Genomic DNA, 21405 nt, shown 5'->3' on the forward strand with positions numbered 1-21405 from the left:
AGTCAAGCATTATTTAAACATTGTTTTTCGATTCATCGTCGTTCACCGGTTTATCTACTAAAAACGACAAAGTCCCAATATGAATAATTGTTCGTATATATATATATAACTGTACACAAGTATTTTGTTTTTCAAATAATTTATAACTGGAAATAATATTGTTTTTGAATTCATTATAGATTGACGAAGATTGTATTTGTACAAAAGAAACATTTGAAACAAGGTTACATCATAACATAAAAAAAAATGTTTGAGATCGGAAAATCGCAATGTGTATATAGTTTCATATACGAACTGTACGCCTCAAAAAAATATTTGAAGAAAAAAAATAAAACATTAGAATTCATAATAAATTAATAATTTATTAATTTAATTTTTTTTTTTTTCAATACAAACCAAAAATAAACAAAAAGAAATCATGAAATCATTAATTAAGGATATACATATCATATCAAAAAATATAGCAGAAACTTATCAATATTTGTAACATTCAAACATATCGTTACAGGAAAAAAATAACTGGATGGCTGCGATGGAAGGATTTAATAATCTTTATGACTCAACAAAAAAGTTTTTCTCCAAGGGCCCATCTCCGAATAAAATTTCGATGAGTAGAATTAACGCTAAAAATATAAATATTGACAAGAAAAATCAAACCACTAATAATTATACAATAATTAATAATTATAGCTATTAGTATTGTAATCATAAATCACAATACACATCTATACCCCCTCACCTCGCCCACCACTTGATAATCCACTACATGCGTGAAAAACCCCCTACCACCTGGGAACCATATTATTATGTGCTAGTGTGCTACTAATAATAATAATGACAATTGAAGTGATGATCACGTCTTCATCTTGCGGATCCGGGGCTTGGAGAGTTGTTGAATATGAAGCGATGGCTTGTAAATAAGTGACAATGGTTTCACGGAAAAGCACTTTTTATCGTCGTCCGCTTTTAGTATTGGCCGACGTTTGACCAATCATTTTATGTTTTCCAACGCCTTATACTTAAGAGTTGCACGAGATGCGCCAGTTTTGATTCTTGCTAGTTGAAGCAGTGGATGTATAACTTGAGTTTTTTTATTAATAAAATTAGGGCCCTTTTTGCATCACGGAATCGGGTGATCAACTTCTATGAAATAGTATATACAATATAATGATATTGTGACGTGTATTGTATATACACAGCATCGTAGATAATAAGAAGACGAGCTTAAATGAAAACGTTTGGATGAAAAAAAAAATACCAAAAATAAATTGTATAAGAACGTACTGATAACCGGGGTTGGATTGAGATTCAAAGCCAATGATATTTAATTTTACTTCAATCGTATAAATTTTAAAGTTGTAATATCTTTACTATATCTTTAAAGTGCGGTATTGTGGTCATATTAAAAATAACATATAAATTCCAAAATTAAATTTTTAGCGATGGATCTTCTGGCCATTTTATTATAATTTACTATCATAAAAAGTTTTTGGTACAATAAATTAAGCATAATATCATAGAAAACAATTTTCACGGTTTATAATACAAATTACATAAATATGTACTTTTATTTTAAATGTTGTTATGATAAACTTATTAAAATAAACGTATTTTGCATACCATTTCATTTTATATCATTCAATTTTAAACATATATAATGTTAATTAATTGGCTGGAAAGTTATATAAACAACACTGTAAAAACTTCAAAAAATTAAAATAGTTATTTGGTTGATATGATTTTTAAAAAATATTAGCAAAAAAAAATAAAAACTATTTAAGCGTTTATTTTTTACGATTTTTTGAAGTTTGCGCAATTTTATATAATTTCAAAAAGATTTTCTGCCTTCTGGATAATCGTTGTAACACCGATAAACAAGAAATAAATTAAAATTTAAGCGAACTTTATAAATTATTTAAAAATTATTGACTTAACCTTAGTAAAAGTTTTTGACACCAAAAATTTTCTAAAAATCGTATTTAAAAAATCGCTATCTTGATTCTTTTAAATATCAAATAGAAAATTTTTTATAAATAATCTTTCATTTTTTTGCGACACTTATCAGTGATGTCAAGGCTAATTTACAGATTTTATTAGCCTATGGTAAAATATGTTTCATTTCTTTTGATTTAATCATAAGACTATCAAATGTATTTGAATTACTATCATTGCACATCCCAAATAATATTTCCATCTCTGCTTGAACAGCATCTATGTCTTTGCATTTTGCTTCTTCAGTATCAGAAGGAAATAACACCAAACAACTTTTAATGACATCAAGAGAAATATTTTCCTTTTTAAAAGGATAAGACAACATACAATAGACTATCGAGATATTGTAATTGTAAGATTATTGATGTATTATATTTATCTACAACTGTGATATGATACTTGATATACATATTATTTAAAATTTTTATATAATTTATTTATACCAAAGATACGGCCGTGTATCAACGTATCATTAATTTGTCATAAGCTATAGCCATGGATACCAGTAGCGTATTGGGGTTACTCCATATACCTCCGTACAGAGCAGTAACGTGTACTCACGTAATTTTTGGATTGTCTAATTTTAGTAATTGAACATTGATATTTATAGATGTTGAACATTTAATGAAATATGCGTTGCCGCATCTGTTAAGTATCAATATTTTCTATATTTTTTTCACATCACACAAAACGTAAATGTACGTTATTACTTTGCAAACTTTTTAAAATATTTTTATAATAATTCACTTTATACCCTGATGCGGATGAGTTATGGTAAAAAGTAGGTAGTTCACCGAAGAAAGGATTAAATTCATTAAAAAAAAATGTAAGTATCTGTAAAATACAAATATATTATGTGAAACCATCTAGTTATTTATAGACTACTGGTATATAAAAATTTTATGATTCTGTCTCAATGATTTGTTTAAATTAAAATAACTAAAATAATATAGTAGTTCTAATCCGGAGGTCTTTTTTATAGGATATTATACTTGAATACCAACTTAAACCTATTATAAATTAAAAACTATTGATTTATTATTATTTAAGTATTATAATGAAATCCAATAATTACACTTATTAATTATTATTAGTGTACTATATGAACGATTTTTATTATTTTTTATTGAACTTAAACGAAAATAAACTTTAATTTATTGTGTTTGATTATTGTCAGACTTCAATTAATAGATAAATATTTATAGTCTATAAAATCAGTAAAAATAAATGTCATTATTATTCATTAGTCATTAGTCATTACGATTACATTATATTTGTATTGAAAATAATCTATAGTAAATCAACATTATGGTTACCTATTAATAAATTACAATATATTTAATATAATTTTTAGCAGAAGCGTAACCAGGGGGCTGAGGGGGCTGCAGCTCCGCTTTCCCAAAAAAAAATCCTAGCTACGAGTCACTGATTTTTAGTTTATAAATTTTAAAATAAGTCGTATATTTAAATTAAAGACAATAATATGTAGCATATGTACCTATACATAAATCATAAATGTTATGTAAATAATAATTGATAATATACGATAAAATAATTCAGCTTAAAAATTTCGTAAGAAACTTAGGTAGTAATAAATTTACTTAATTAAATTTTGGAATATATTTCAAGGTTCGATTAGAAACATAATGTATACATAAAAATATCTATGATAACTTATGAGTAAATTGTAAATATTTTTAAAGTAAATTAATTATAATATTAGAAAATATAATTAAATTCGTATTTAAATTTAAATATGCAAAGCACATAGAAATAATAAAAAGCAAAAATTGAAAATTAGATCACAATAAATTTAAAACTTATAATAATTATATAAAAAACAAATTAAAAGTACAAATTAAAAATGAACGATCTACTCTTATATAATTGCTACGCTAAATATTACTGATTTCTGAAAATAAAGTTTCAAATTTTTGGAAATGTTCACTGTGTTAATTAAGTAGCCCTGTAATGGATCACACAATATAAACATAAAATATGTCTAAAAAAATTAATTTTAACATAATACTTAATATTATACCAGAATATAGTATTATTATTTATTATTAACTAAGTACCTAATATAAACAGTCAAAATCTATTTCTGCAACTTTAAAATGTGGTAGTATAATAAGTATGGGTTGCACGTGTCACCCTTCGTTTAATAGATATTTTGTAACCAAAAATAAATGCCTGCTCAGTGTTCAGAAACAGACACATTTAAATATATCACTGAAGAAAAATGTGAATTGCAAGTTTTTTTTTTTAATAAAATGCAAAGAGATAATAATTAATAACAATATATGTGTATTGCTTAATAATTTAACCTAATTGATAAAATAAATATTTTTTAAAACATATTTTATAATTATTGAGCTTAGTTTATTATTAAAATATTTACTTGTTTTTATACAATGATATAAGAAATACATGTGCAGAATACTACACGTCATTTCTAGGAACTATTTAAATTTTTAATTTTTATTAACTGCCTAATGACTAATGCGTTAGTGCATCGCCTTAAAATCTACTAAAAATTATAATTTTAATATTATTGGGTAGACTATACTTTTTATTCTTTTATACAAATAAATAAGATGTTATACATAAATATATACATTAAAATGTTAAAATACAGTATTATTTTTATACATCAACTATTAAAAATTTAATAATAAATTAATAAACATGCTAAATAGTGTTTAAGTAAAAAATAAAATTAAAAATAATTTTAAACTTTAATGATAAGTTAAAGAAATAGACTTGGAAATAAAACAAAAGGAATAGAAGAATTTTTTAAGTATAAAGTTCTGGATTTATCTGACATATAGCGGAACATTAAATTAATAAAAATATGAGGAATGTCACAAAAGTCGCCTCAGCAATTTGAAAGGATATTTGAATATATCAAGTTCAAATTTTTTATATAACAAGTGATATATAGATTACATGTATTGATGCGATATAAATTCAACATTTTATAAAAAGATTTATAATTTAATTTAAATTTATGGATAACGGATAAAAATTTTATCACATACAGGACTACAATTTTATTTTTACAAAACTTTTAGTTTTAGAAAATTATCATTGTTGAATTCGTGTTGCTTACCAAATCTTTTCAAAATTACCGCCGTTATAAAATGGCCAATGGGGTTGAGGTGGTTCGTATTATCGATCGATTTGAGAAGCGACGCACGCGCCACCACTGGTCTGGTCCACTTGCGCTTTCAGTCATCTCTACAGTGTATGAGAATTCAGACTTCCGGTTTTTCGCAAATCTTGTTATCATTACGTAGCTTAGGTTCAGTGATAGTGATTGTAAATTTTTATTGTTGTGCGAAGTGCGCTCGGCAGCAACGGAATTAATGATATTATCGACGAGATATGTAAGTAGAAAGCATAGTTTAAAGTATACAATACAATAATCCAACACCGTACACCGTATATCCGGTGTAAACGTATATATTTGTTGAGGAGACCGGTACACCTCACGCTGCTAATAATCACCCTTTGTTTTTGACAGTTACCTACCTTATTAAATATTCGTTTTGTGGGCACACATTACACGTAATACTGCCATATACCAACTATACAATTATTAAATGTATTAAAATTTGTCGGTTTCCTACCGTATTTTTTTAATAACATTAAAGAACTAAACTATAAAGTATAATATGTGATATAGCTATACTAAAAAACTATGAAAGTGTTGTGACTAAATTTCTTCAAAATTGTATTTACCCTTACATTGAGTAGTTACCTACTTTAAGACATTTCAATCTGAATTCAAATTATTATTTATAAAAACATTTTCTTCCCACCCTAATGATGTATTTTCTTAAAATAATTAAACTTTAATATACCTACATAAAATTAGATAAATATAAAAATACATCTTTTATTTTAGTTTAAATAATATAATTAATATATGGTATTACTTGCGAAAATTCAAATATTTATTTATGATTGATTTATTTCATACGCTTATACTTGAATAATCCTATAATTGAAACAAAATTAATAAAAAAAAATATAGTTTATGAACCAACAAAATAGAAGAATGTATTAATTTTTTTGGCTACTATACGTATATACCATCAAAATATTAAGTACAGTAAAATAGTAGTATAGTAAATATTCACCTTTTTTATAATGTACAATTTGAATAATACAGAGTAATAAATTATTAATATATTATTATTAAATATTAACACACATAGTCTTATTAATTTATTTAGTAGATTATCTATGGATTATTCTGCTAAATACTTTTTAAGCATAAAACTTTTAATACCTGTAATATATCTATTGACATTTTTTTTTTTATTATATTATTTTTATTTAAAAGCGTTTGAGCATTGAGAAACTTCAAGAGTACTTTCATTGATTGCAATGTACCTAATATATTTGAAGAAGAATTTTTTTATTATATATTTTGATTCTGAATGAAGTATGAACAAATATTACACAGTATTATACGATAGAACAGCACTACGATATTTACATCGATAATAAACTATATATCGTCAAACGGAGTTATTGTTATATAATTCTGCAATAATTATTAAATACAAACTCCAAATATTATTTATTTGGGTTGATAGCTATCAACTATCTAAGTATAAAATGTAGATTGAATTTCTAAGCTATTATTTATTTATGAAAGGAATATTTATTTAGTTGAATGTAAATACAAAATGATAGCAATAAAGTAAGATTACAGTTTAAGTGTAAAAACAGAATATATTTTAACCTAAATTCATTAGTTAGAAGATAATAATTTATCAACCCATCATTGGTATAAATAAAAAATATTAGAAAAAAACGAGTTATTAATAACTTTATATATTTAATTTTTGGGAGGGTTTATGTAAGGAATAATAACAAATGTTGTAAAATATATTGAAATATATTTTAATATTATAATTGAATAGTTTTATATATAAGAAAAATAAGCGGAACTTTTGTGAAAACGTGTATGTATGATGGAAAATAAAATTAAATCGTTTTTAGTTTATTTTACAGAGCTTATAAATTATTTACTTATTTTGTTGATTTATATTTTAACACTGATATTTGATTTGAATAGTTTTAGAAAATTTGAATTAGAACTAACGACAATAATTTAAAGTTTAAACAATAAAATATAGTATCTATAAGTTATAACAATATATTATGAATTACACAATTTAATAAAGCACAAAAAATAGTATTGTGTTATACATGTATGCAAATGCATGTTGGGCATTAGGCCAGGGGGCTCATTATTACCCAATTTTTTTTTTTTTTGAAAAAAGAATGTATAAATATAACTTTTAATACTATTATGGGTATTATACAATCATATAGATTTCAAACAATTGCATAATAATGTACGTAAAATAATATACTTCAGTTTTTACCTCTATGAAAATAAATTACAGTTTCGACGATTGAGTGTTATTTAGAAGCATATTAAATTATATAAGATTTTATTATTCTGGAATATATATTTAAACTTTGACCATAAGTAGTAAGTACATACATATATTACTTTAAATTAAAATATATTAAAAAAATACTTTTATGAACACGAGCCCGTGAGATGAACAATCGTTATTAAAAATTTAGATTCGCGAAGTAAATCACCTAGATTACAAATTCAAAAATATTAACACAATAATAGATTTTATTGGTTATTGGTAAGTATTTGTAATTTACAAGTTCAATCATTTTCAAATCGATATACTGTATACAGACAAATTTAAATTTTGGTTATAGCTTCTTCAAAACTCGACCATTTAGTCATCTTCAAGTTTTTGGCTGTGTCAAAATGTTGCCGAAAAATCAAATTCTTATTCGGGCCAATTATGGCAGTAGTGAGAGTCCTACGTATTTTCTAATTTTACAATCTATGCATATGGCAACACGGGTGATTCTTTTGACAGTAAACAATAGCATTATCTCTAGCAATTTTAACGTTTCAATTTTCAAATAATATTTATATATATATAAATAATATACGAGGCACGTCCAGAAAGTAAGTGTACTCAACTTTTGTAGGCTTCAAAAAAAAAAAAAAAAAAATGACGTGGTTACATTACTATATATTTAAGCGTTATTTTTTCTCATAGTCACCATTCCTTGTAATTGAAATCATAACAAAATTATATTTTTAAAAAATAATAGAGTACACTATTTGTTTACTATTTTTCATCAATATAATTTTTTTATTTATTTGAATATTTTAATACTTAACAATTTTGAAAAGACTATTTAAGAAGTTAGTCAAATTAATATAAGCATATAAGTTTTGACAAATCAATCAATGGATCGATATTTTCAGAATACCCATGTGTCACTGTACTCTACTTACTTAAACTTTATATAGTTAATTTTACTGATATATCTAATTAAAAATTTGTCAAAAATTCGATTTTAATTAATATGCTCATAAAAATATTTACCTTCAGATAATAAAATGAATAATGTACTTATGATGTAAGTCAAAACAAAAACTATAAATACGATTATTGTTAAAAAAAAAAAAAAGTAGTAAAAATATTGATTTTTTTATAATAGTTAGATAAAATATTTTCAAGATAAAAAGTGTTAATTGCTGAAAAAAACAATACCGGGCACCATATGTACATTATACTTAGTCTCGATCAGTCAGCACTGGAATAAAATCTACCGAACACCTCCAGCACCCCGAATAATAATAAGATGACTACGTAACCTGATGTCTCGTGTGGAGTCTCACTGTTCACTGGATGCCAACAGCGATCGCCTCCGCACCCACATGCCTGACGATGAAATATGATTTCTATCAATCCTTTCCACATGTGGTACACGCGCACGCGTTAATACTCGGCACGGACATTTAATATCCATTAACAACAGAGGTACCGTCGACATATGTTAATGTAACGATATAACGAATGCGTAGCGAGCAGTGAACTATATCTACATAATATGTATACTAATATAATAATATCGTATTATATTATTACATAATATTATATACCAAGTTAAGCGACAAAAAATTATTCGAAAAGACGAAGACAATATCAACGATAATATATTTTGTGCAGGACTTACGTATACAGTGAGTTCTATTTTGGTACAGGTCATTTTGATTGACCGGTTGATCCATAATGCATGTTTTGGAATATATTTTACTATTATGGGTACTTTTACGTATAACTATTTATTATAAATAAAAGATACTATCACGTCTATCACTTATCAGTACCTATAATAAACAAAGTTAAGTGCAATAAACATTGCACTTGGCATATAATTTATTTTCCTTTTTATAAATTACGATTTTAGCCTATAAATAGGTACATAATTCCGTTTAGACAATACGATTTTATTTTGATAGTTCAAACTTAAGAAACGAAAAGGTGATTCAATTATCTAGTGTATCTACTCATTACTCAGCTATATCAATAAAAACTCAATTTAATATTACAAACATTAACAATTTGGTTTAGGTTTGAATTAGTTGATTTTATAAACGCGCTGAGTTTACTGTAATTTTTTTATATACATTTACTTTACTCTAATAATTACGTTAGATTATTAACATAATTACGAAAAACAAAACCCACAATTAACAGATATACTTATATTTATTTATTATTTATCTCATGCCATTATTTATAACTGCGTGTAACAAATCTATACACAATTATTTTGTTCGTGATACATTATAGATTTATAGATATAATCCGTTCCAACGTCAAAAATGCAATGATTGTACTATACTTTTATTTATTTATTTTTTTTTTTTTTTTGCAGCTGTTCCGGTGTAAACGGTCCCTTGCCCAGCCTCGGCGAATCTACCCCTGAAACGTACGACGTACGTGTCTCCCCATCTATCAGGTATATATATATATTATACCCGACGCACACATACACGCGCCCGCGCACACAAACACACCCAAACGGCGAGCACACCCAGTCGTCGTGTGTATAACATTTAATAATAATAATATAAAAGAATAATAATAATAATAATAATAATATGGCGCGTGCGCCCCGACACAATAGTGTTTCGGTGACGACGGCGGCGGAGAAGCATCGGCGGCGGCAGCAGCAGCAGCGAGCAGCTGTTGGTTTGGTGGTCGTGACGTAGTCGTCGTCGTCTGCCGTAGAACAACTGAAATATTATTATTATTATTATTATTATTCTTGTCGTCGAACCGGCCGTCGCGCATACAGCACGACCGCGTCCGAACCAGCGACCGCCGTACTGCGCGTGGAGGTGCCGTCGCCGCCGCCGCCACAGCAGCAAAACAGTCACCGACCGCAGTGTGCAGCCGTTAGCCGCCGGTCCCGTTCGCCCGTCCCTCGGTGTTCGTGAAAACGCTTGCGGACACAATATTATATTGTTATAAAAATCGTTGACATCGATCGTCGTGCGATCGCGATCGGTAAAACGTCCGTCTACGTCGTTATGCCGTCGGCGCTGAACACCAAGTGACTGTGGAATGACTACCGGTTTGGTGAGTACCTATGCAATAATAATTAATAACACTATGATATTATTATAATAGTTACACTACTGTAAGATATAAACGGTTTTCATATTATTATTCTTTCGTGATTGAACGTTCACGATACGAATTGGCTAGGACAATCCGGTGCACCAAAAGTGATGCCGATTTGTCGGTTCCGGTTAATGTTGACACACGGGGTAGGTTTAGTTGGGACTCGGCGGATAGATCGGCTTACTTCTTCCGTAAATTGTTATTTATGATAACGAAATTAACTTGTGAAAAAAAAAAAGGAAAGATCAGTTTTGGGTCGGCGATAAACCGTGATATGCGTGTTCCTCGATCACATTGTTATCGTGGTCTAAAAAAATTAAATCGGTTGAGAATCGATTCTTATAAAACAAACTATTTTACTTTTTAAAGAGAAATCTATACTGGTTTTCGTTGAATACTTTCTTGTATATTTTACTTTTAGGTATTTGAGTATGAGTCTATGGGTAATAAAATTAAATATTGTATAACGTTTTTTTTTTATTTTTTTTATCTGCCGGTTTCCGCGGACCGGGTTTCCCGCCAAAACAAATATAAATATATCACTATCCGTTTGTCCACGAAATTTTTCAACATACTGGTTACCGATGTCACCAATCGCTCGTCATTAATTATTACTTATTATTTACTAACATTTAACACTATTTGGATCTTTTGTAAAGCCTATGATATTTTATACACCTATTATACGTTAATATAAGTAGATTTAAATATTTAATGCAAACTTATTGATGTCTGATAACAATACAATCGTATCATGATACCGTTTGTTATATTTTATGATTTGCTGCGTAAAATATTGAAATGCACGCCTGGCTAGTGATAATACTGATAACGTTATACGACAAATTTCATTGACTATGCGATAATGATAAATAACAACATCCAAAGTATTATTTAATAATTAACATTTCTTTAAATATACTTAGTATAAGGTATTTTAGATACAATGCTGTCAAAATTCATTTTAGTCTGTCATTATTATTTGTGATTTTTAAAATCTGTACTATACTAATAATGTAGCAATATCTGTCATCCGAAAATACGTAGAACTATTATATCATATATAATAATTATTATTTAATATTTATTATAGACGTTAAAACCAAATAAATTAATAGTACATTTTATACTATTCTATTTTTCGGTCTAAAGGTATATTTTAGTGAGTAGATACTAGATTTTCTTGTGTTTATGGTACATTCATGGTATTTAGTCAATTTATTTTTAGAATGTTTAAACTTACTAAGTAAATAATCTATCATCGACGAAATTTTATTGTATATAATATTGTTTTGTTGAATATTCTATTAATGATTTGGTGTAATAAGAAAATTTCAATAAAAGACTCGTTAACTTGTAAAATTGAATTTTATTTGGTATTCATTTGAACAAAGTGTGATGTATTTGTTAAGATAAACATCAATATTAGTAGTATTTGTACCAGTGTTTATTGGTTGTAGATATCCCAAGTGAATTACCAAATGACTCATGAGTCATAGAAATGACATGTACGTGTTTTAAAACTAAAACTACGAGTATATATGTTCCTTAAAAGGTCTGTAAAAAACATACTGCTTTAATGTTTTTTTATTATTATTATTATTGAGTTTAATAAGTGTATTATAATTTTGATAAGCTTAAAAAGGATTTTATTTGTATACAAATTTTATTAATAGATACACTAGATACAGATTATAGAAATTTAACACTGGATACAGTATGTCAACGACTAAATTATAAAAATCTTACATTATTTGGTAATGATTAATTTATTATGAATTCAAAAAATCCAAGAAAGTACAATGTGTATCGTAGTATATAGTCATATAGATGATATAAATATTAATAATAATAATGTGAATGATATTGTTAAAATAACATCCATCTTTTGTCATTGAATAATAATTCAACCATTAATGTAATATTGTGATAATTGATACACCGACATGTTACAATACAACGTTTGTGTTTAGCGCTCTTTGATTTTATTTTTATCTATTGAAATTTTTTAGTTAAATATAATTTTTTATATCCACTCAAAATGGTATTATTTCTGTTACTTTTCGCAGGTTGATATGGATGCAGTATGATTCATCAAACATGCTCATCCCCATTATATTAAAGATTATATTTTTAGATATTTTATACTAGGTATTTAAGGAGTTCCATATGGTTATATAAACTTTTGTTTTTCCTATAAGAGCCTTTATTTTTTAGTTATTAATATATTATATTTATATTAAGAATAATAGTCCTTAAAAATGGTTTCACAATAGTATAAGATATATGTCCATCGAATTCAATATTTTTAATATTCGGACCGTTGGTATAAATTATAAATATTTATAGATTAATATAAATTACTGAAATTGTAAAATTATCATAGCCCTCAATTGTTCTAATCCCATTTAAAAAAAAATATTCACTAAATAATTTACAGCAGAAAAACCGCATTATTAAAAAAGAAAAGGGAAAAAGTATATTTGATAACTTAGTGAATTACTCTGTATATTTGTTTTAAATGTACATTTTTTTATATAAAGTTAAATATTGTTAACTATGTAAAAGCTAACTTAGATTAAATAGATGTTTTTGGTGCTTGAAAAGAGTGGCAAAGATATTACTTAATCACAAATAACAGGACAAATAACGGTGAATCATTGGGCACAATATGTGTATTAATAAAACATCAACGATAAGGTTGACGAGTTACGATGAACAACGGAAATACTAATTTAGAGTTTAAACTGAATAATGCCCATATTATTTAGGATATTGTACTGTTTAGTTTAGGTTTTCAGAAGAAATGATTTAAACATTTTCCAATTCTTAGTAGATATAAATCATCTATCTTTTAGACAGATGTTTTACTACTTGATTACTCAACCATTTTATTTGTGCCAAACTGGCAACTACTAATTCGTCAAAACAACTCTTATAAGTTTATAACTTATAACTATATTTTGTTATAAAATATTATTGAATTTTTGTCAATTATTAATTGTAGTATGTTATTGAACGTCTTATGTTGTGTCATGATGTTGGTTTACTGTCTATAATATCTGAACATAGATAACGTTGATAATAAAATATTTGATTGTAACAAACTGGTTAGATTATTACGTTTACTTGTTTGAATTTTACAATGTGTACGTAATATAAATTTATATTATAACCATAATTATATTTATAATTATACTAAATAACTTTAGTAGCATTTTGATATTTTTATAATTTGTATGTATTTTATTTATATAAATGAAGTACTCAGATTCTAGTTATTTTATTTCAATCTTATACTGTACTAGGTATCCAAAACCTACCTAATACCTATCCTAAACGTTAAACATAGTAACCGAATAATGTAGTCGAAATATTGATTCTTATGATAATTTTCAGAAGTGTTAATAAAAAAGGGTTATTTACGCTTACTTTTGGGTGCGTTAGAAGGGGCCACACTACAATACTTGTTAATGAAACGTAATCTAAAAACGGCAATGTATTGTGGGAAACAAGTTCTTCCCTATATATGTATTATAATTTATATTATATAGGTACTACTTCCACAATGGTTGAAAGGTCTGATGAGCTGTACTGTAAGGCTAGGCAATAAGCAACGAGTATGACCCTTCAGTTTTTACTGGTAACGGATTAGTCATTTCGGCAAATACTTAAAATACTGTACCTATTCGATTGTAGTTTCATTTTTCAAACTATAGAGATTTTTAACATTATGTTGGCTGTTAGGTTTAATATCCCGTGTTAACGATCATTTGTCAAAACTAAACGGAAATATAAAACATAAAAAATCGTTCTATACTCACAAAAAATAGGATTGCCCATATTATACTCTAAAAATAAATGAGTTTAGCGTTATACGTATAAATATAATCTTGACTAAATCAGTATGATGCATATAATTGGTGATCCGAGGAGATGTTCCAAATCGTACATAATATATACGTATATATAAGTATATAGATGTGTTATATTTTAATTCAATGATAAATCATTGCATATGGAAAACGATTCAGAAAAGAGAAACTCTGTAAACCTATTATTTTATAAATATATTAGCTAATTGCTATTAGTTGTTAAATAACAACAAAATAACTTTAGTCATAGATCTTCGTTTAAATACCATATTTTATCCAAATTTTATTTTTAAATGTCTATAAAAAAATTGAGCTTATATTATTTCTTAGATTTATTGGTTTCAGTATGAATCAACAAAATGGTGATTTTTATATTACATTTTTAAACCTTAACTATAAAAATATAAAATTTTATGAATTTTTAATTGCTTAAAAAATTGCAAATGTTTGTGTTTAAGCTATAATTTTGTCAAAATTTGATATTTAATTGTTTGTAAAAAATATGCCTTTAATATCTTTAATATTTTTAAATAGCTATTAAAGTAAGTTATGAGGAACCTCGTATCAAATTTTCATACTCTTCGACTTAGTTAACATTCTTTATTGTTATTTATAAAAAATTAAAAAAATCAAAAATATCAAATATTTTGAAAATGTTAATATAAATATTTAACGAGATTTTAGTTTTCGAGTATTTATAATCATTTATTTTTGAGTTACGTTAACGAAATAAAATCGATTTTATTTAAAACTAGTTTGCAAAAAGTTCCTGTTTTCCTTACTTAATTGTTTATAACTTATAGTTATTTTGAAAAATATGGGAATTTTCTTCTTTTTTTCTAAAATATACTTTATCCACTTAGAAATTGGAATCTAAAAACAGTTTTAATTTATAATAATTATGATTTAATTGCTATACTTCGTAAAATAATATAAATACAAAAATACTTTTGAAAATTTTACTATAGTTTTTTAAATTTAAATACTGTGTATTTATTCACCCTCATACATAATAATCATGTCAGCTTTTAACATGAAACTTCAAAAGCAGGAAAAATGAATTTGTATTATAGCACAAAAAATTGAAAAATATCTTGACAATTTGTATACGTCTTATACGTTGCCAAGCGTACTTTCGTATTATTACTACCTATTATATTTTAAAACATTTATAATATTTTTTGTAAGAAATTATGGAACAATTTCCATCACTTATTTTTAAATATTTACATACTAAATAGAATTAATAAGTAAATCTTAAAGATGGATTGGGGACGATGGCATAGTCTTTATTGCGTCTTTAAAATCACCACAGCTTAGTTTACTCTTGATTCATATTCTTTATATTCATATATGCTTTAAAAGTTACTTAACGTAGTGACCAATGTTCCACATAAAATGTAACAAAATTTGTAAAATTTAGATCAATATGAAATTAGGAATAGAGGACTTATATTATTTAAGGTATTATATATTATGTTATTATAGTTTTTAGCGAAACTAAGCACTTTCATAAATTAAACGTTAACCAATGTAATCAGTATAATAATTAGGGGTATAATTCATATGAATATCAAATAATTAATGAATGAATAAATTAAATTATCTACTACTATCCAAAAAAATCTAAAATTATTAAACCTAACTTTGATTGTTCCAATTTAGTCATGCTCATTTTTGTTTTATAATATGTTGCTAAATATGTCTCGAATATTTTTCAACCCTATTTTTTAGGTAAAATATGATTAAATACTGATATAGAAACACACAAAATCAATATTCTGACTCTGTAGCCTTATACTCTTCACACGATTCACTGTGTGCTCGAAACGTTCTTAGTAATTCTGACACTGATGATATATGACTCTTTTATAACTTTTCATGATTTAAAATAACATTTTTTTTTCATTTTCACATAAGTTGATATTTCAATAGTTATACAAGGTAATTTTAACATAACTAGTGTGCTTTAAAGTTGTGTGGTACTGATTGTATGAAAATGTCGTATTTCGTAAGTAGTATATATAATTACTTGTTGACTTCATGTATAACTCAAATACAAAGTATATTGAAATGTATTGCACACAAAGATTATAATTTCTTACTATTTAAATGAATTATTTTAAATATTCAACTATCAATTATTATGGGTTGTATAGTGTGTTATATTTGTGTACATAATTATTTCAAATAAAAATGCAAATATTTAATTTAACAAGTATTTATCATCAAAAATATTAAAATTACATAATTATCTCAACATAAATATTCCAATTTACAGTATTAGGACAATATTTATTCAAATACAACTATATTTTTTTTATCATGAAAATATTATATATATATATAGTGTAATTTATAGATTGTACTGTATGTATATTTTATACAGAGTGTAATAGAAAGACCTGGCAAATGTAGCCAACCAAGTACCTATATAATACATTTTTTTAAATTTATTTAATTTTATGTAATTATTAATTATACGTTAAATAATAATAATAATATGAATAAGAACAAAAGTTATGTTATTATACAGTTAATTACAATTGATATATATTTTGAATGTAAGTATATTATAATGAATATTGATGTACATATTATAAATATGTCTTATTAAATATTTCGCGTCTGACGTCAAGATAACATTACAACCTTATAATAATGTACAAATTACAATAAATGATAACATATCTCTTAGTTGACCACTATAATCTCTATTCCTATGTGTAGGTAGTTCAGTTATTTATTAATTCGTGCTTATTTTGATAAACAAATTCACTCATTTTAGGTATGCGTACAACTACAGTGTTTAAAAAAATACATTTAGTCTATCTTGTGCGGTTTTGTGTAGTTCTCGTTATAGTTGAAATAAGTAAACATCCTCATATACCTATCATATTTAATAGTTTCAAAAAATGATTTTTTTTTATACTTAAGTGATCACATTTGAATGGTAAACACATTCACTAAAAAATAATTTTGGACATCCGGCATAAGAAAGGTCAAGGGTAAGTTTTAGTAAATTTTTATTAATAAATTTAATGGTTAGATTAAATTTGACAGAAGTGATTAAAGTTTATATTGCGTTTAAGTGGACGCAGTGATTCTCATGCTGTTAACAACGCCCATTGAATACAATATTGTTTGTTGTTTTTAATCGTACCACATATGTTATAGATTTTATAATTATGACAGCCGCAAGTAATTTATTCCCACTTAAGTTTTTTATCCTTCTTTGGGAATATAGTGAATGTAAATAAAACTTAATATATTGTTTATTATTATAATTCAAAAATTTACCCAAGTGGGAACAAAGAATTACATTTTTTTCTTTATTATGGGTTTAAAGTAATATCAACATAATCCAGTGCCTTACATCGATATTATAATTTAAAAATAATTAACATTCCAACAAGTAAATGCGCATTCTTAAAAAATTATCAAAACAAGTTTAATATATTATTACTCAAATGCTCACGATTAGAATTTATGCATATTGTTTTGCAATTATAAAACGTTTATTTAGTTTATGATTCTCAGTACAAGGTTGATATTGCAATTTATTGTTTTATCAATATTTTTAGATTCAAAATAAGTAATTATATATTATTGTAGAGTATTATGATTTTTTAGAATATATTTATAGTTATCTACTTCGTATGGAATTTGGTATCTATTTATGTATGATATATTTTTATTAGGAATAAGAAAAAATAATTTAATTATTTTGTAATGTGTTTAATATTCATACATTTTAAATAATAAGCTAATTGAAAGAACAAATTAATTACCTACATATTATTTGGATGTTTAAAGCCCAATGAAAAAATAAATGTAAATGTAAAAAAAAAAGTTAGTTTCTAGTTAAATTCCGTAGTTAAATTTTTAAGTTATCAAAAATGTCTCTTACACTCGATTGATAACATTTTAATTATTATCTATGTAATTTCTACGCATTAATAGCTTAATATGAATAATGGATAGGTACACGTATAATAATTTAATATTATAACATTAAACGATGTAAAATACTAATATGATGATGTATAGGTATTGTTAATAAAAGTGTAATACGATGTTAAGTATTTTGTATAAGTTTGTTTATTATTTTATTTATGATTATGTGTTGCATATTATATAAATAATCCATACATTTTTTTATGTACACAGTTTAAAGGAAATACGTGATATTGCTCTACCAGTAATTTAGATACGTGGTATTTCTGTTAAATATACGAGGTATTACTGTTTGTAAAATAATTAAATTTTAACCATACATTTTATAATAATTATTACTTAAACATGGGTAAGTAGTAGTGTGGATCAGTATTATGCTCTTTTGATCAGTTTTTACCGAAAACATGATGTTATGAATAAAAAAACAAGATTATTAAAAATAACAATACAAAAGTAAACTATTAAAATTTAAGAAATTAAAAAAAACATTTTAGATTATAACAATAAAATATTATTATATTATTGTTATTATTTATAACAGACAAGTCCATCATAATCTTTAATCTAAGTCTCGCTATTGTGCTTAAACATATTAATTTACTAATAATATAATATATTATAATAAATATAACAGTAGGTAAAGCTATTACAATACAATAAAACTAACTGTCTATAATATTATTAATACAAAATATTATATTAATTTAAAAGTATTCATTATAACATAGGTACTAGGTAATATTATGTTATAATGTAATTTGCGCAATTTCACGTAAGTAGGATGCGACACAGAAAAAATGAATTATGCAAAATGAAAATATCACGTATCTAAGACGTTTAATTACAATTAATATATTATAATATCAAATACATCTATTACATACATAACTATAGCAATAATACTTAAATGTATTAATAATTAATCGATTTTAAACAAAATATTATAATTATCTGTTGTTAAATTGATGTAATGCAGACTTCAATCCATCACTTTTTCAACCCATACGTTTGTGTTAAGTTACGTGGTATTACATGTGATAAAGAGATACCTGATATTATTTTAATTGATTTTGGAGGGAAAATATCAGTCTTATCATTACGGAGGTAATTAAAGAAAACAATCACAAAGAGATTACAAATATTTTGATACCAAAAAGTCATTATCGACAAAAATTGAGTTACGAGGTAATGTCATTAGTATAACGATATATAATATTCCAAAAAAATATAAGTTATTTTAAAATGCAAACATAAAGAATGTAGTCAATGTGTAACAATAATTATTCAGTTTTATGTTTCTCCTGAAAAGTACCAAAAATTTAGTTACGAGGTATTGTCATTAGTGTAACGATATCTAATATTAATAATTTATTGAGAACATTTTTTTTTTTTAATAATTCATAAACATTTTTCATTTTGTGAAATAGGTACTTAACTACCATTATATTATTATAATTAAGTATAATTACACATATTTTTAAATCAAAATGAAAAAACTTAATCTGTATCAATAAGCTGGTATTTTATAATATTTTAATTTTAAAGAGAGTTATTACTTATTATAAGCATTTTTTATTTTTAAAGTATAATATTTTACATATGCTAATAAGTTATAAGTTATAACTATTGATTAAAAATTAAATTATCGTAAAAGATCAATATTTAAATACAGACAATGTTCTTACTTGTAATTTTGATAATAGTTAAATTTTTAATTTATCATAATATTATTAAAGCTATAACAATAACAAGTTGGTTAAATTGAATAAACATTTTCCATGTTTTACATTTGTAAGACAGACAAACAGTCTATGGGTGTGGTGCACGTTTAATACAAAGATAAGTTCTAATAATTTTTCAAATTAAGTATATGACATTTAAAATGTTAACTAGAGCTTTTGAAGATCTCATAAGTTTCGTTAATTTAATAATTTTGCTATTATAATTTATATAAGTTAGCACATATCCGCGCGCGTCGCGATGTTAATCACTATTATAAAATATTATAATGAATACAATGAATTAATCAATCATCTATGGTATGTTTTTTAATAATCATTAAATCATTTTTAATAGGTACGTAGATATTTACCTACAATACAAATTGTTACGAAAAATTATAACTTAAAATTGTATAAATTATATGCCATAGAATTAATTTAATACTGTTATTCAGTATACGTTTAGCATAACTAAAATGTTCTAAAAAATAAAATTTTAGATATTTGAATTATGTTGTATATTGTAAACATAAAATTAATAGTTATTATAATGTTAAAATATACACATTGAATCTATTATTACAATAATAAATCAAAACTATAGAGACGAATTTTATAAATTCCACCATTCCAGTAGTCAAGATTGACATGACCATAATATAAAATTATAATTAATGAATCTACCATAATTGCATAATACGAGTATATACCTATACATTGTATTATGTACACTCGAGTAAGTACTCAATGAGTTCTAATAGTTTTATAGAAGTATTGGTTATTATTTAAATATACCTTTTGAAAATTTTAATATTATTATGAGCAATTAACCGATGATAAAACTACATTCGACCACTAGCCTTTTATATAAGTTACTCAAAATACCATTTATTGTAATACCATATAATTAAAAGGTATACCGTAATGAACTGATGATAAAAATAATTCGGTAATAATTTTATGGTAATCATGTTGTAAGTGTAAAAATTGTACTTACCATTTATCGAGCCATTTATATAGAAATAGCTTTTATAAACATTTAATTATAATTTCTACCATCTATGGTTATTTGTTTTCGAATCACACCAAATAACAAAATCGTGATCTATTTTGTTTTGTTGGGAACTGGTTCTGTGAAAAATATTTCTATTTTTCTTAATTTATTTTATTTTTTCAATTATTTTGAAAATTACTGGCGTTTTTTTACTTTTTGTTAACAATCCAATCATTTTTTTTTTTTACAAGTTAAAATAATTTAACAAATAAAAATATTATTGTAAAATCAGTACATTAATTTTTCCTCTTAGGATGTAAAGTATT

General features: G+C 25.0%; 1 protein-coding gene and 1 non-coding gene across 3 annotated transcripts in view; both read left to right on the forward strand.

Moving 5' to 3' along the window:
• The first annotated feature begins 5225 nt into the window (after window positions 1-5225).
• Window positions 5226-21405, forward strand: part of LOC112593560 (disheveled-associated activator of morphogenesis 1) — a 45210-nt gene continuing 29030 nt past the window's right edge. The window contains exons 1-2 of one of the 2 annotated variants that reach the window (XM_025338013.1): window positions 5226-5381; window positions 9781-10487. In XM_025338013.1, coding sequence (XP_025193798.1) covers window positions 10473-10487 — 15 coding nt within the window. In that variant the 5' untranslated portion in view covers window positions 5226-5381; window positions 9781-10472. Of the gene's footprint in view, window positions 5382-9780; window positions 10488-17235; window positions 17416-21405 lie in introns of those variants that run through there. The other variant, XM_025338014.1, reaches the window with a different exon arrangement.
• On the forward strand, window positions 9342-9407 carry LOC112593839. Its single transcript, XR_003114622.1, has one exon. It is a non-coding gene; the product is annotated as a small nucleolar RNA SNORD77 (small nucleolar RNA).

The sequence above is a fragment of the Melanaphis sacchari genome, unplaced genomic scaffold, assembly GCF_002803265.2.
Source record: "Melanaphis sacchari strain LSU unplaced genomic scaffold, SCAv2.0 Contig20_pilon_pilon, whole genome shotgun sequence".
Taxonomy (NCBI): Eukaryota; Metazoa; Arthropoda; class Insecta; order Hemiptera; family Aphididae; genus Melanaphis; species Melanaphis sacchari.